The sequence below is a fragment of the Vulpes lagopus genome, chromosome 8 (assembly GCF_018345385.1).
Source record: "Vulpes lagopus strain Blue_001 chromosome 8, ASM1834538v1, whole genome shotgun sequence".
Taxonomy (NCBI): Eukaryota; Metazoa; Chordata; class Mammalia; order Carnivora; family Canidae; genus Vulpes; species Vulpes lagopus.
Genome location: NC_054831.1, coordinates 133589303 through 133603324, shown reverse-complemented (window position 1 = coordinate 133603324; position 14022 = coordinate 133589303). Strand labels below are relative to the sequence as shown.

Sequence of the window (14022 nt, the reverse complement as noted above, 5' to 3'; positions counted from 1 at the left end):
TGTGGCCCATTGGCCAAATGTGGCTTTGGCAACTGCTTGTTTCTCTGTAGCCCTCTAGCTAAAGAATGGTATTCACGCTCTTTTTCCTTCGACGCACCACTGAAGATCTGGTGTCGCCATGGGTCGCCGCCCCGCCCGGTGTTACCGGTACTGTAAGAACAAGCCGTATCCAAAGTCTCGCTTCTGCAGAGGTGTCCCTGATGCCAAGATTCGCATCTTTGATCTGGGGCGGAAGAAGGCAAAAGTGGATGAGTTCCCATTATGTAGCCACATGGTGTCAGATGAGCATGAGCAGCTCTCCTCCGAAGCCCTGGAGGCTGCCCATATTTGTGCCAAGAAGTACATGGTGAAAAGCTGTGGCAAAGATGGTTTTCACATCCAAGTGCGGCTCCATCCCTTCCATGTTACCCGTATCAACAAGAAGTTGTCCTGTGCTGGAGCTGACAGGCTGCAGACAGGTATGCGAGGTGCCTTTGGGAAGCCCCAGGGCACAGTAGCCAGGGTCCACATTGGCCAAGTCGTCATGTCCATCCGTACCAAGCTGCAGAACAAGGAACATGTGATTGAGGCCCTATGCAGGGCCAAGTTCAAGTTCTCTGGCCGCCAGAAGATCCACATTTCCAAGAAGTGGGCCTTTACTAAGTTTAATGCGGACGAATTTGAAGATATGGTGGCCGAAAAGCGGCTCATCCCAGATGGCTGTGGGGTCAAATACATCCCTAATCGTGGCCCCTTGGACAAATGGAGGGCTCTCCACTCATGAGAACCTTGCACCACCCGAACCCTATTCATGCCCACCAATAAATCCTGCTTCCTGTCAAAAAAAAAAAAAAAAGAAAGAATGGTATTCACATTTTTAAAGAGTGTTTAGGAAAAAAAGAATATACAGCAGAGACTCTGTGGCCTATGAAATCTAAAATTCTTACTATGTGGCTATTTATGGAAAAAATTCACCAACCCCTGTTACTTGCTAATACTGAGGCTGCCTCATTACAGAGCAGTATTTCCTAGACGCATTCTGTGGAACCCTGATGCATATGATTCAAAAACAAATGGAAAAGGATCCTGTGGTCTAAGGGGTTAGCCAAAATTAAACGAATTGCTTTAATACAGGACGTTCTAGGGCCTTTAAAATTCTGTAAGTGTTACAAGTGTTTGGAGTATTTCTCGTGCGCCAGCTGTCCCACCAAGCACTCGTGTACATGACTTCGTGTGGTCTTTACCACCGCCATGTTGGCTGCTGTTATTATCCACGTTTACAGAGGAGAAAACAAAGTGAGGCCTCTCTTTTTATTTTTCTTGAAATTTTCTTTATTTATTTGAGAGTCCGTGAGAGAGCGGCAGAGGGTGAAGCAGGCTTCCCACTGAGCAGGGAGCCCGATGTGAGACTCAATCCTAGGACCCAAGGATCATGACCTGAGCCAAAAGCAGACGCTTAACCGACTGAGCCATCCAGGCGCCCCACAAAGTGAGGTCTTGACCTGTTCTCACAGGGGATAGTATATGCCATGAGGTCAGCATTAACCTATTTCACAGGTGAGGCAGCCAGAGCGTTGCAGAATGAAGTGTCGCTCCCACGGTCGCTGTAGAGCAGCCGTCTGATGCTGGAGCCTCTGCTCTGCCTTCAAGTGAGCTCCAGCAAGTGCTGTGATGCATCTCCGCGCATTCGACGCAGGACTCTTTCCAGGGAGCCCCTGCGCCTGGTGTACCCCCCGACGTGGTTTGGGAAACCCCGCACGTGTGGATCATCCCGTGGTCGCCTCATTGCGAGCCACACACGTTTCTCCTTTGGCTGCTCGTCTCTGCCAGGTTCCACCAGGAGGGGGCACTGACCTGCTTCCCTTGGTGGTCTTCAGCCATCCTGCCCAGGCAGGCCCACCTGGCAGGCCTGCACCCCCATCACCAGTGTGGTGATAGTGTCCACATAAGGGTATCTCTACAGTGTCCCCGATAGACTTGAATCCAGGAAAGTCCATTCCTTTTAGTGAACCGTGTAGTAACACTCTGTGTGTGTGTGCGCTGTGGTAAATGTGAAGTATACCAGCTCCACCGTAGGACACTGTCAGCTACAAGATAAGGACTGTCCTGCTCTGCTGTGTCGGGTACACTTGGACCCAAGCTCGAGCTTGTAAATAAACCCTCGTGTGTTTGCAAAAAATAAAAAAAATAAAAAATAAGGACTGTCCTACTCCAGCGCCTTTGCCCCTGATGAGTCAGGCAAGTATCAGGATTCCATTGTCCTGCACAAAATGGTGGAGAGAGCAGGTCTGAGATATGGAGAAATAACCTCTTTTCCCAGGTTGGGTTTTGTTCAGCCAGCTGGGCCTTGGAGGGAGAGGCAGGAGCATCCAGGCCCCATGTGGGAGTGTTTTCTTCTGCAGAAAATTCAGGGCAGAGGCCTTTTCCATTTGGAGCCAAAGTTGGGGTGTGGGGTCAGGCGGTACCCGGGCCTGTCCTCCACCGTCACCTGTCAGCTCCCAGCTACTCACCTGTCACCTGCCTCGTCTCCCCCACAGTGCACGGGGCTGTTGGGCCAGACTTCCAGTGGTATCACTTACAAAATTATCACTGGGAGGGGAAGCAGAGCCAGATCCATGGTGTTGCATTGTCATAACTCAAGCGCCCTCATCCCAGGTCTTTCTTCCTCAAAGTGTAAGGAATATAGTCTCATGGTTGACTGCTCTTGGCTAGAAATGTATTTTTTTTGCCACCTGTCTCATCTCCCAGTAAAGCTTGCAAGCCAGACTTTCTCCACCTCAGCAGAGACCTGCCACTCCAAGACTTTGAGCGCCCTGGTCACGTATGCGGACTTTGTACTGCCCTTGTGCTGACTTTTTGATCCCTGTGTCTTAGGTCTCGTCAGAAGATGTCAATTCAAGTATCAAGACCTTTTTTTGTCCCAATGAGACTTACAATGACATGGCCACACTCTTCTTCAATCCCCAGGAGTCTGCCATCCTTCAGCTTTTCCACCAGGATGGTGAGTATCTGGGAGCCTGCCCGTTCTTGGGTGATTGTTTTCTTTCTGCAGGGAACAGATGATGGTTCCTCTACACCTTCTGTTGGCCCATAGACACAGCCAGGCTTGCCCTCAATTCTGATCAAAATAGGACTTTTCTTTTGTACTAGCGACCCAGACAAGGCTAGAGTCTCTGCCTCCAGTGTTGGAAGTGAACTGGTTGGGGTGGGGAAGGACCTGGGATGGGCCGGGGCAGCCCGGTGGACCTGGTGGCACCTGGCAGTGGAACTCAGGTTGGTTCTTGCCTCGCAGGTACTTTTAGCCCAGTCACTCTGGCCTTGTTTTTCGTGCTCTACTTCCTGCTTGCATGTTGGACCTATGGCATTTCTGTTCCAAGTGGCCTTTTTGTGCCTTCCCTGCTGTGCGGAGCTGCTTTTGGACGTTTAGTGGCCAATGTCCTCAAAAGGTAAGTGTGTGCATGTGTGTGTGCAAGCGTGGCCTTGTGTGCATGTGCACACGTGTGCAAACCTTGTCACTCTAAGCCGTGGTCTTGGTTTCTCTCTTGCCCAGCTACATCGGCTTGGGCCACATCTATTCGGGGACCTTCGCCCTGATTGGTGCCGCAGCTTTCCTGGGCGGGGTGGTCCGCATGACCATCAGTCTCACGGTCATCCTGATCGAATCCACCAACGAGATTACGTACGGGCTCCCCATTATGATCACTCTGATGGTGAGTACTCCCCCTCTGGGCCTCTCTCAGGCACAGGGCCGAGCTCAGCCCCCCAGCAGCCTCTTTTCAAGTCTTTCCTCTGTGTTTCAGGTGGCCAAGTGGACAGGGGACTTTTTCAACAAAGGCATTTATGATATCCACGTGGGCTTGCGGGGCGTGCCGCTCCTGGAATGGGAGACGGAGGCAGAAATGGACAAGTGAGGCTCGCCCTTCTCTTCTGTCCTGGTTGCAGAATGTATGACCTCGGGCCCGAGGGTGGGGAGTGGTGTCCATCAGGGTGGGGAGTGGGGTGGGAGTCCAGTGAACTGGTAGGTAACTATGGGAGCAGTGAGGTGTGGTGGGAGCTGAGGGCCGGAGGTGGGCAGCTGCTGCATGGTTTGGTGTGGCTCCCATGGCCGCCTGGTTCAACATGAAGGCAGGTTCTGATCAGGTCTGCATTATGACCGGATGTTTCCGCTAAGGGTCTGCTGAGCCCTGTGAGTGAGAACCAGCCTGCCCCACACGTGCCCAAGGAAGTGTCATGCCATCAGCAGTGATTATTCTGGGCACAGTCGCCGATTTATCCATCAGCTTGCAAATGGTTTGGGCCTCCCGTGTCTGGGGATCCCACAAGGCCCTTACAGTCCAACAGGGGGATCAGCAAACTTCTGTAAAGGGGCCTTTCAGCTTTGCAGGCCACGTGGTTTCTGTCACAACTCCTCAGCTCTGTCACCGCAGTGCAGACAGAGCCGTGGACGTGGTAAATGAGTGGGAGAGGCCAGATTTGACCTGGGACCTGTGGTTGCCCCCTGGTCTAAAGGGATAGCTCCCCTGCCTTTTTTTTTTTTTTTTTTTTTTTTTTTTTTTAATAAATTCTGGTAGTATCATTAGCAATCCGTGATAATGTGAGGAATTGCCACAGAGGGCTGAGGAAGGGATGGCCAGTCACCCGGGCAAGTAGGTGAAGTTTGTGCTGAGAGGACATTTTGTGTTGAGCTGAGGGGTGAGGAAAGGCCCACCGGCTTGGCAGAGCAGGGAAGGGCATTCCAGGCACGGGGAAGGGCACTTGCCAAAGGATAGAAGTACCAAGGAACGCGCGTGTGCAAGTAACTGCTAGAGGTGGCTCAGGAGGTGTGCGGGAGAGCCAGGACTTGCTCCTGGGGCACTGTGGGCTCTTCTTGTGAGGCTGGACGGCTTTCCTCCCTCCCCCAGACTGAGAGCCAGTGACATCATGGAGCCCAACCTCACCTACGTCTACCCACACACCCGCATCCAGTCTCTAGTGAGCATCCTGCGCACCACGGTCCACCACGCCTTCCCGGTGGTCACGGAGAACCGGGGCAACGAGAAGGAGTTCATGAAGGGCAACCAGCTCATCAGTAACAACATCAGGTTCAAGGTACGGCACCGGAGGGAACGGTGGACGAGAAATAAGGCGCTCCCTGACGCACGCACCTGCTAGTACTTGCCACACCCCGTAGATGGGGGGCGCTGGTGGGCTCTCAGGGAGCATCGGCCTCCTTGTTTGTGTGGCAGTGAGTGTAGACGTGACTGCAAGTGTGGACTTTGCTGGCCGTCAGGGCACGTGTCCATTCTCACCCAAGTAAATGCGTGGATGGAATTTTTTGTCTTAGTCGGCATTGTTTGTGGTGTGTAAGTGGTTTCAGGAGCTTTCTAGAGTTGCCTAGGCAGAAATGGACTCTGGCCTTCTTAAGACAAAGAGAAATCAGCTGGAAGCTGCAGGGCTGACCGGGGAGCTGGGGGGCCAGAAGCGGTGCGCTGGGTGTGCAGGCGGCTGGCAGACCCCGGAGGGTGTTGGGAGGCGTGGCCACCAGCCTTTGTTCCTGATTTGAAATCCAGGCAGAGGGAGAGTCCCGTGTGCCCACCGTTGGCTCTGGGGGCCGGGCACATAGACGGTCCCACCGTGACATCACATGGGAAAGGGCTCCCCCTGGAGAGTCGAGGTGCTGTTCTCAAATCAACGGAGGGGGGACGTTGGGCTGGTCTGCACGCCCTGAGAGCGGAGAGGCTCCCTGCAGCCCCGGCCCGTGAGCCACAGCGAAGACGTCTTGCCCTTGCTGTGTCGGCATAGGCTTGGCCCCACTGGACCCGCATCCTTAAGCTACGGAGGTGCCGCGGTGGCGTGCCATGCCCAGCAATCCGTGGCCCCCCTCGTAGAAACCTCTGTCCCCATCACCCGTTCCCACGCACAGAAATCCAGCATCCTCACCCGGGCTGGCGAGCAGCGCAGACGGAGCCAGTCCATGAAGTCGTACCCGTCGAGTGAGCTACGAAACGTGTGTGACGAGCACCTCGCCTCCGAGGAGCCCGCCGAGAAGGAGGACCTCCTGCAGCAGATGCTGGAGCGAAGGTGAGAGCACAGCCCCCCGCCGCACAGGCACCTGCTCGCAGGGCTCAGGAAGGGCCAGCGCTTTGCTCTGAGGCAGCTCCCGAGCTCCCTGGGGATTCGGGGAGCTGGTCAGGGACGTGGGGGCAAAGCAAGAAGCAATCCTGCTGAGGGTGTGCTAGGCAGCGTCTGGTTTTTATATAACAGATACACTCCCTACCCCAACCTATACCCTGACCAGTCCCCGAGCGAAGACTGGACCATGGAGGAGCGCTTCCGCCCTCTGACCTTCCACGGCCTGATCCTGCGGTCACAGCTTGTCACCCTGCTCGTCCGAGGAGTTTGTTACTCTGAAAATCAATCAGTGAGTCTCTCTGGTCTGCGCTGGGATTCTGGAAGGCACCGGGTGGTAGGAGCACGGGGAACAGAAGTGGACCTTTGGGAGTCTGTGTGCCGGCGGGCTGCTGTCCCGTGCTTGTGCAGCCAGCCCCGTGGTCCCCTCGGCCGTGGCCGGTGCCTGTCAGGTGACACGCGGTGGGGGGCTCCCCCAGGCCCCATGACAACCGCTGCCCTTGTAGCCTGTAGGCTTTTAATAGACTTTGAGTTTTTTTTTAAATGCTGTTCTCCCCACTAATTTTCTTTTTCTTTCATTTGGGTTTTGTAGAGACAAGTGGGGGTGGGTGGGGTGTGTTGTTCAAAGTGGTCCCTCTCGTGACCTGAAGGCCTGGCCATCCCCACACACGTCACCCCCTGTAGACAAAGCCTGCAGAGTTGCCCAGAGGCCTGCTTTCCAGACTGTCCTGCTTGAGCTCTTGCCCACAGGAGCACAGGAGGGCCGAGGTGGGCTGCGTTAGAGGCCTTGTCTGGAGGCAGAAACCAGCCAGTGCTGGCCTGATGGAGCAGCGGGAGCTGCGTGCCGCTGGGCGGGCGGTGGGCAGAGAATGCAGCGTGCAGAGTGGAGCCGCGGGGAGAGTGACCAGGGCAGAGCAGTGACCAGCACTTGTGGCCACTGCACCCAGCCTGAGACCCTGTGGTGTGGCCCGGGTGCCCTTGGAGGGCTGAGGGCAAATGCGGGAGACGCGGGATGCAGGGGCAGGAACAGAGCTGCTGTGTCCAACTGCCACAGACCAGGTGGCTGCAAGCAGGAGGAACGGGTTCTTCCGTAGTTGTCAAGGCCGGAGTACAAAGCCCGCACGTCAGCGGGGCCTTGGCTTCCTCGTGCGTGGAGGCTGCCAGCCATGCCTGGCTCTCCTTGACCGTGGATCTGCCACTGCAGCCTCTGCTCCCGAGTCACGTGGTGTGCTCCCTGTGCGCCTCTCCTCTTGATACTGTCGGTGGACTGGGGGTCACCCCAATCCTGCCTGCCCTCTTCTGAACTGGCTTCTGTCTGCAGAGACCCTGCTTCTGACATGGCCTCACCCACAGGGTAGCAGGAGTTAGCGCTAGTCAGGCGTGTCTTTTGAGAGACACGTCAACCCAGGGGAGCTGGTAGGTAGCTCTGCTCTCACATAGACTCCAGGGCAAGCCGTGTGCACCTCACAGACGGAGAGAAGCAGGTTCAGAGAGAGTAGGAGGTTCGCCGAGGGGCACAGCGAGGCTGGGAGCTGGCCTCGGGCCCCCGGCCTCTCACGGCAGAGCCCCCGTTCTGTACCACCTCGCACCAGGTGGGGCTGTGGACGTGGAGAGGGAGGGGCTGTAAACATCCCCGACAGTGGCTGTACCGGGTACAAGGACGTGTCTCGGTTGGGATTGCAGAGCGCCAGCCAGCCGCGCCTGTCCTACGCCGAGATGGCTGAGGATTACCCGCGGTACCCCGACATCCACGACCTGGACCTGACGCTCCTAAACCCGCGCATGATTGTGGTGAGCAGGGCTGTCCCCGTGGGGCCGGGCCCCTGGAGGTGGCCAGCAGCCTGTCCTGCACGGAGCCGACCGCTGCTCGTCCGTGTGTTCACGCCTCGTCCAGGGCAGGGCGTGAGTGGCCACAGGTGACTTGTGTTGTCTTCTCTGCAGGATGTCACCCCATACATGAACCCTTCGCCCTTCACCGTTTCACCCAACACCCACGTCTCCCAAGTCTTCAACCTGTTCAGAACGATGGGCCTGCGGCACCTGCCCGTGGTGAATGCCGTGGGAGAGGTGAGTCTGGTTTCCAGTCGTGCCCGCGGCTGTGCCTGCTTCTGGAAGGAGCCCGTCCCCACTGTGGGAGTCAGGGCTTCCCACCCAGGAGGACCCCCGAGGACCCAGGAGACCCCGTCCGCCGCTGCCCCCTGCACGCCCTCAGCTCGGCCAGCAGGTGTCGCCAGTGTCGCAAGCGCGGGGCGTCCGGGGCGTCCCTGGCCATCCTCCGTCCTCCAGTCCTCCAGTCCTCCGTCCTCCAGTCCTCCAGTCCTCCGTCCTCCAGTCCTCCATCCTCCGTCCTCCATCCTCCAGTCCTCTGTCCTCCAGTCCTCCGTCCTCCGTCCTCCGTCCTCCGGTCCTCTGTCCTCCAGTCCTCCATCCTCCGTCCTCCGTCCTCCAGTGCTCCGTCCTCCAGTGCTCCGTCCTCCAGTCCTCCGTCCTCCGTCCTCCGGTCCTCTGTCCTCCAGTCCTCCGTCCTCCGTCCTCCGTCCTCCAGTCCTCCGTCCTCCAGTCCTCCGTCCTCCAGTCCTCCGTCCTCCGTCCTCCGTCCTCCAGTCCTCCGTCCTCCAGTCCTCCGTCCTCCAGTCCTCCGTCCTCCGTCCTCCGTCCTCCAGTCCTCCGTCCTCTGTCCTCCAGTCCTCCGTCCTCTGTCCTCCAGTCCTCCGCCAGCTCCTGCTCTTCCCACCGGGCCTCGCCGGGCCTCCCTGGGCCTGCGCCTCCTGGAGGAGGAAGGGGCTGCTCTCCACCCGTCCTGGGCACCCAGGACAGTAAATGGAATTTCCAGCAGGGCGCTCAGAATTTTAGAAGATCCAATTAGATACAACTAGCAGTCAGTGCTACAGACTTTCCTGGGTTTTTTTTCTTGGAACTCCTTTTTTCCTCATCACATGGCTGTTTAGGTGTTAGAAAAAGAAAATACAGGGCAGGATAATATGAACAAAAGAGCAGTACGAAGCGCCCACCGCACAGGTAGCCACAGTCCTCCTAAGGTAGATCCTTTGGTGTTCTTCCCTCTGCGTCGAGGAGAGATTTTACGTGTCAGGACCTAACGAGAGCGTCACCGCTGTGTGCACGGAGACCCTCCTGGTCTGGGCGAGCTGCGGGAGATGCCTCTCCGCGGCAGGAAGCAGTCGCTGAAGGTGTCTTAGTGGGCTTGCCAGCATCCTGCTGGCCACAACCCTCTGGTGGGCGGAATTTAAGGGTCGCCATCACCCTTGTGAGGCTTTTGATGCTCTTACGCTGCCAGTCTTCCCTCCGGGCAGTGAAACCTCAGTAAACAAGCGCCGCCCAGCAGGACGCGGGCACAGCGCAGCCTGCCCTGCTCTCCTGGGCGCCTGGTTGCGCCGATCAAACTTGGTTCCTTGAAACACGAGCCCGCTGACGGTTCTAACAGGCTGTGGTGTGAAGCGCCAAGTCAGTGGCCGCCGTGAGCAGCTCAGCTTCTGCGCACACAGGCCCTGTCACCAGAGGGACCAGGCTGCTCCCTGCGCCAGCGGTTCTGACTGCACGTCGGTGGGCGCCCTGCAACAGGACTCCACGCTGACACCATCCACCTGCAGACGGCACCAGACCCCGCACGTTCGGGGCTCAGCCGGACAGGACTGGGCCACCCCCCCCACCCCCACCTCCGCTGCTGCCACTTTGCACGTCAATCAAAAGTCCAGGTTGTCGCCTGTGTTTCTGGGCAGGTGGCAGTAAATTGGAGGTTCCCGTGCTCTTCTGCTCCTGGAACTCAGGAGAACAGTTTCCTTAGCAGGTTCCCAGTGTGCCCAGGAACGGCCAGGTGGAAGAGGCCTGGGGCAGGTGTGGGGAAGGGATGCCAAGCTTCCACACCGTCTCCCGCACACGATGCTCCTGGCACCTTACGTGCTCGCCAGCACAGACGTTGTCCAGTGTTGGTAGCTTCATTACGTACGTACACGTGATTGAAGACATGGCGGCCTTTGGTGATTGATTCGACCTCCGGCCGCTCCCCACCCCCAGATGGGGCTCGGGGCTGGAACAGCCAGGCCTCTGCTCACGTGGTTGGTTGCCCTGGCAACTAGCCTCCATCCTTGGCTTTGTAGAAGTTTGTCATTCATGTAGCTGAAAGGGACTTGTCATGAATGGCAAAGGACACCCTTCTCGCTCTTTATCACTTCATCCCAAGAGTTCTGAGGGCCTTGTGCCAGAACAGGATGCGTATTTCCTGTTAAAAGTCACCGTGACACAAGGACCCAGGTAGTGCGGAGAGACGGTGTTCGTGAACCACAGCAAGGTTCAGGGGTCTCAGTGGCTCAGAGCCTGCACTGGGCTGTCTCTTGCACACACGTGTGAAGCAGGGGGCAGGTGGTGGGAACGGAGAAGCCCAGAGAGCGTATGCCTGCTGAAAAAGACACTCCGATGCGGAGTTAGCTGGCCTTCCTGAACTTTCGGAGCTGGATTTGTCCCATTGGCCTCTAGGAGCCCTAGTTCCCTGTGGATCTCCTCCTCCTCAGGAAACCAGGGTGGCCTGGACACACATAGCGTGACCGGCTTGTCGGCATCTGTCACAGCGCCCTGTGGGCCGGGTGTCCGTCCCCGGCGTTTACTGCGGTGGATGAGGCAAGCTGAGCCCGCTCCCCTTCTTGCCCCAGCGGGTTTTCCCTGCAGGTGACGTGGATCTCTTTCTTCTTGTCCTAGATCGTGGGGATCATCACTCGGCACAACCTGACCTACGAATTTCTGCAGGCCCGGCTGCGGCAGCACTACCAGACCATCTGACGGCCCGGCGTGGCCTCACTGCCACACGCCGGCCCTCCCTGTCCCGGAGCTGCCCGGGGAGGCAGCTCGCTCGTGCTCCGCCGCCACGGCTGGCTGGGGCTGTTCCAGGACACGGAAGATTCCCACTCACCCACTCGCTCGGAAAGCCTACAGTCATCCAGCACTCCGCCGGTCAGAGGTCCTGGGGATGGTGTTGAACCGCAAGAGCTTGGACTTGTCTGACTTTCTCAGCAAGTATCTTCCTGTTTCCTGCTCCCTGCTTTCCTGCCGTCCAGCATGGGCTCAGGCCCCAGGCCCCTCCACCCCACTCGTGCCAGGATCAGAGGGGGCACCAGGCCTCAGCCACCGGGGGGGCGGGTGGGGGACACCCGGAGCACTTTTCATGCCCCTCCTGCTGCTTTCCTAGGGAACCCAGCTGTTGCCTTAAACCGCAACGGGGGAGGCTTTGCCAAGGCAAGCGCTGGGGCGAAGGCCAGTTGTGAACTGAAGTGAATCACCAAATTTAGGGACCGAGTGCTGAGACGATTGCCCGTGTGTCGGGGAAGCCTTCCCTCGCTGGGCTCTTGCCATGCTCAGCGGTTCGTCTGAAGGGAAACACTGCTTCCGGGGGGCGCTGCTGCTCAGGCTTGCCGCCGTGGGCACAGCCTCCTCGGAAGCGCCACCCTCCAGAAGCACACGTCCCCCTGACCGGCCCTGAAGGATAAGTCTGACGAGACGTCCGGTTCACAGCCGCCCTAGTCTTGAGCATCTCAGCTTCTCTCCTAATGATTCCGGTTTCCCGAGGTCCGTCCCTCCTCCCGCCCTCTGCGCAGTTAATAACTTCCCTCGAGTTCTTACACGTGTCTTCCTGGCGAAGCAGCCACAGCCCAGAGGGTATTCGTATGTCCCCCCACCCCCCGACCAAGTTAGCTACAAGCTAAGCATCCCATGATAAAACTGCTCCACCCAACTCTGGGAAATGGTACCATTACCTCTAAGGTGGGCAGAAGCGAGTCCTGAGCCAGTGGCCACTGTAGGAACGTGACGCGGCCTGAGAAGCCCGGGTCAGGATGGAGCAGATGGCTTATTCCAGGAGGGGAGGGGTGTGCCCGTCCTGGCCGTCCCCAGCCCGCCGAGGGGCCCAGACCTGGAAACTGTGCTGCCGGGGCCCTGGGCTGGCGGGAGAGCTGGCCGCACGTGCCCAAGCCCCGGCACTGACCCCAGGAAGGAAGCCCCGGTGTGTCCGTGACCGGTGTCTCCAGGCGGGAGGGCCTCTGACTAGACCCCCAAGGTGAACACGCGGTGTCGGGTGTTTTGCACTCACTCTCTCGAGCTCTGTGCTGTCCCCCCACTGCAGCCACACCCTGGGCCCGGCACAGCCCGTGGCAGATGCGCCCGGCGCACCAAGACGGCATCCGTCTGCATTTAAGTTCCTGTTGGGCTTTTTTGTGTAAACTGTTGGCAGTCGCCTGAGAGCCTGGGCACCCGGCCTCTCCGTCCCCTCGCCCTCTGCCTCGGGCTGACTTCCGTCCCGAGTCTGGCACGCAGCCTGGGGGTGGGCGCCCATCCCGGCGCGGCCGCCCAGGTCTCGTGCTCGGCGTGATTGCTCAGCTCAGTGAGGGGCTGCTTCAGGCTCTTTGCCTCCTGACTGGCCGCCTCCGTTCTTCCCACTTCTCATCTCTGACCAAAAATACTTTGACTTCTAAATGTCTCAATTCCCTTGAATGTGTTTGGCCTGTGAAATGTGGATGGGACCCCCCGGCAAGTAGTTGGGGAGATCACAAGGACCAAAAAGGCAGGCCCTGCTCGCGTGCTCGTGTTCCGCCAGCTGCCACTGCAGCGGCACTCAGAGCCTGGCCGCGCTGCTCCTTCCAGTCGCCCAGGTCAGGGAACACCGGGATTGCCCGTCCCTGAAACTGGCAGAAGGAAAGTTCTCCGGGGTCTGGGTCAGCAGCGGCCTGCCTCCAGGCGGCCCCGGGTGAGTGTTGTGGGACTTTCCCGTCGTGCACGTGCAATCCCTGGATGCTCGTTCCCTCTGGTGCGGCCCACAGGTAGCTGGCTTGGCAGGCGCCTCCCTCCGCATGAACCGGCCGCACGGCCGCCGAGGACCCAAACTCAGGCCCCTCTGGAAAGGCACGTGGCTTCTTGTCCTCCGTGGGTGTCTGCCCTTACCAGATAAGCCCAAAGACAACCACTGCCCCACTTGTAACAAAATAACTGGAAGCCTCACCCCCTTGATAGAAACCCACGGTGTCCACGTCCCACCTATTTCCAGCCCCGTCGCCCCCTGGCAATAGGGTACGTCCACACACACAAGCCACAGGGGCGCTGGGGCTGGCTGGGGACGGTTCTCCGCGTGCTGGTCTCCTGCCTGCGGTGTCGGGCTCCCAGCTGGGGTGACTGGGAGGTCCCTCCCCACCGTGGGGCCTCGGCACTCGGGAGTGATTTGCTCATGAGCTTGTTCAACTAACGGTTCCTGGCTGGGATGGACACTCGCTTGCTTGATCCAACCAACTATATGACATTGCTGACGCAGCCGCTGGAGACAAGAAAGCCTCTGGAAAGGCCGGAAGCCCCATCCCGGACCCTGTGGTGTTGACGTGCAGTATTACTCACGGCGCCGTGGACACGGCCACCCCGACAGTCGCAGGCTTCCCTCGTTCCGTTTGCACTGTTGGTTTATATGGTAACACTAGCTAATTCTATGGTGTACATACATTGTATTTTTTTTAATTTGTAAAGTTCTATTTTTATTTGAACTTTTGGAACTTGGAAGTTCTCATTGTAACCGTAACCTGTCAGAATAAAATGTCTTCATCTGTCTCCTTTAACCTCCGTCTCAACGTCTCCACGGTGCTTGCTTTAGAGCGACTCGCTCCTCTTTCTAATGTGTAAAAATTGGAAAGCGGGAGAGTAGATTCATAGTCTCAGAGCTTCGCCAGCAAGGCTTCATTCCCAGGGGTCCACCTGCCACCAGCTTAGTCCTTCGCAAACCTCACGAGGTTCCCAGGCCTCGGGGGCTCCTCCAGACGCTGTGCGACCCCGTTTCCTGTGCTCCTGCTTGTCAGAACCCACCTGCTCCCTCAGGGGCTGCTGCCGCAGCGGGTCTTGGGCCGCCCAACTGTCCCGACAGCACTGTGCGTAGGCATCTGCCCCGCTCACGGG

The 14022-nt window shown here is 58.0% G+C and overlaps 2 protein-coding genes across 4 annotated transcripts in view; both read left to right on the top strand.

Annotated features, from left to right (window-relative positions):
• CLCN6 (chloride voltage-gated channel 6) overlaps positions 1-13685 on the top strand; it is a 35389-nt gene extending 21704 nt beyond the window's left edge. The window contains exons 14-24 of one of the 3 annotated variants that reach the window (XR_005989338.1): positions 2854-2980; positions 3272-3425; positions 3530-3689; positions 3780-3886; positions 4881-5067; positions 5882-6039; positions 6223-6379; positions 7771-7878; positions 8029-8154; positions 9591-10047; positions 10798-10874. Coding sequence is in view for 1 of the 3 variants with exons in the window: in XM_041765365.1 (XP_041621299.1) it covers positions 2854-2980; positions 3272-3425; positions 3530-3689; positions 3780-3886; positions 4881-5067; positions 5882-6039; positions 6223-6379; positions 7771-7878; positions 8029-8154; positions 10798-10878 (1365 nt within the window). In the remaining 2 variants the exon portion in view is untranslated. Of the gene's footprint in view, positions 1-2853; positions 2981-3271; positions 3426-3529; positions 3690-3779; positions 3887-4880; positions 5068-5881; positions 6040-6222; positions 6380-7770; positions 7879-8028; positions 8155-9590; positions 10048-10797 lie in introns of those variants that run through there. The other 2 variants (XM_041765365.1, XR_005989339.1) reach the window with 2 other exon arrangements.
• Positions 68-835, top strand: LOC121496766 (60S ribosomal protein L10-like). The gene has a single exon (XM_041765375.1). The coding sequence runs from the start codon at positions 119-121 to the stop codon at positions 761-763; it is 645 nt and encodes a 214-aa protein (XP_041621309.1). The 5' UTR covers positions 68-118; the 3' UTR covers positions 764-835.
• Positions 13686-14022: the final 337 nt, after the last annotated feature.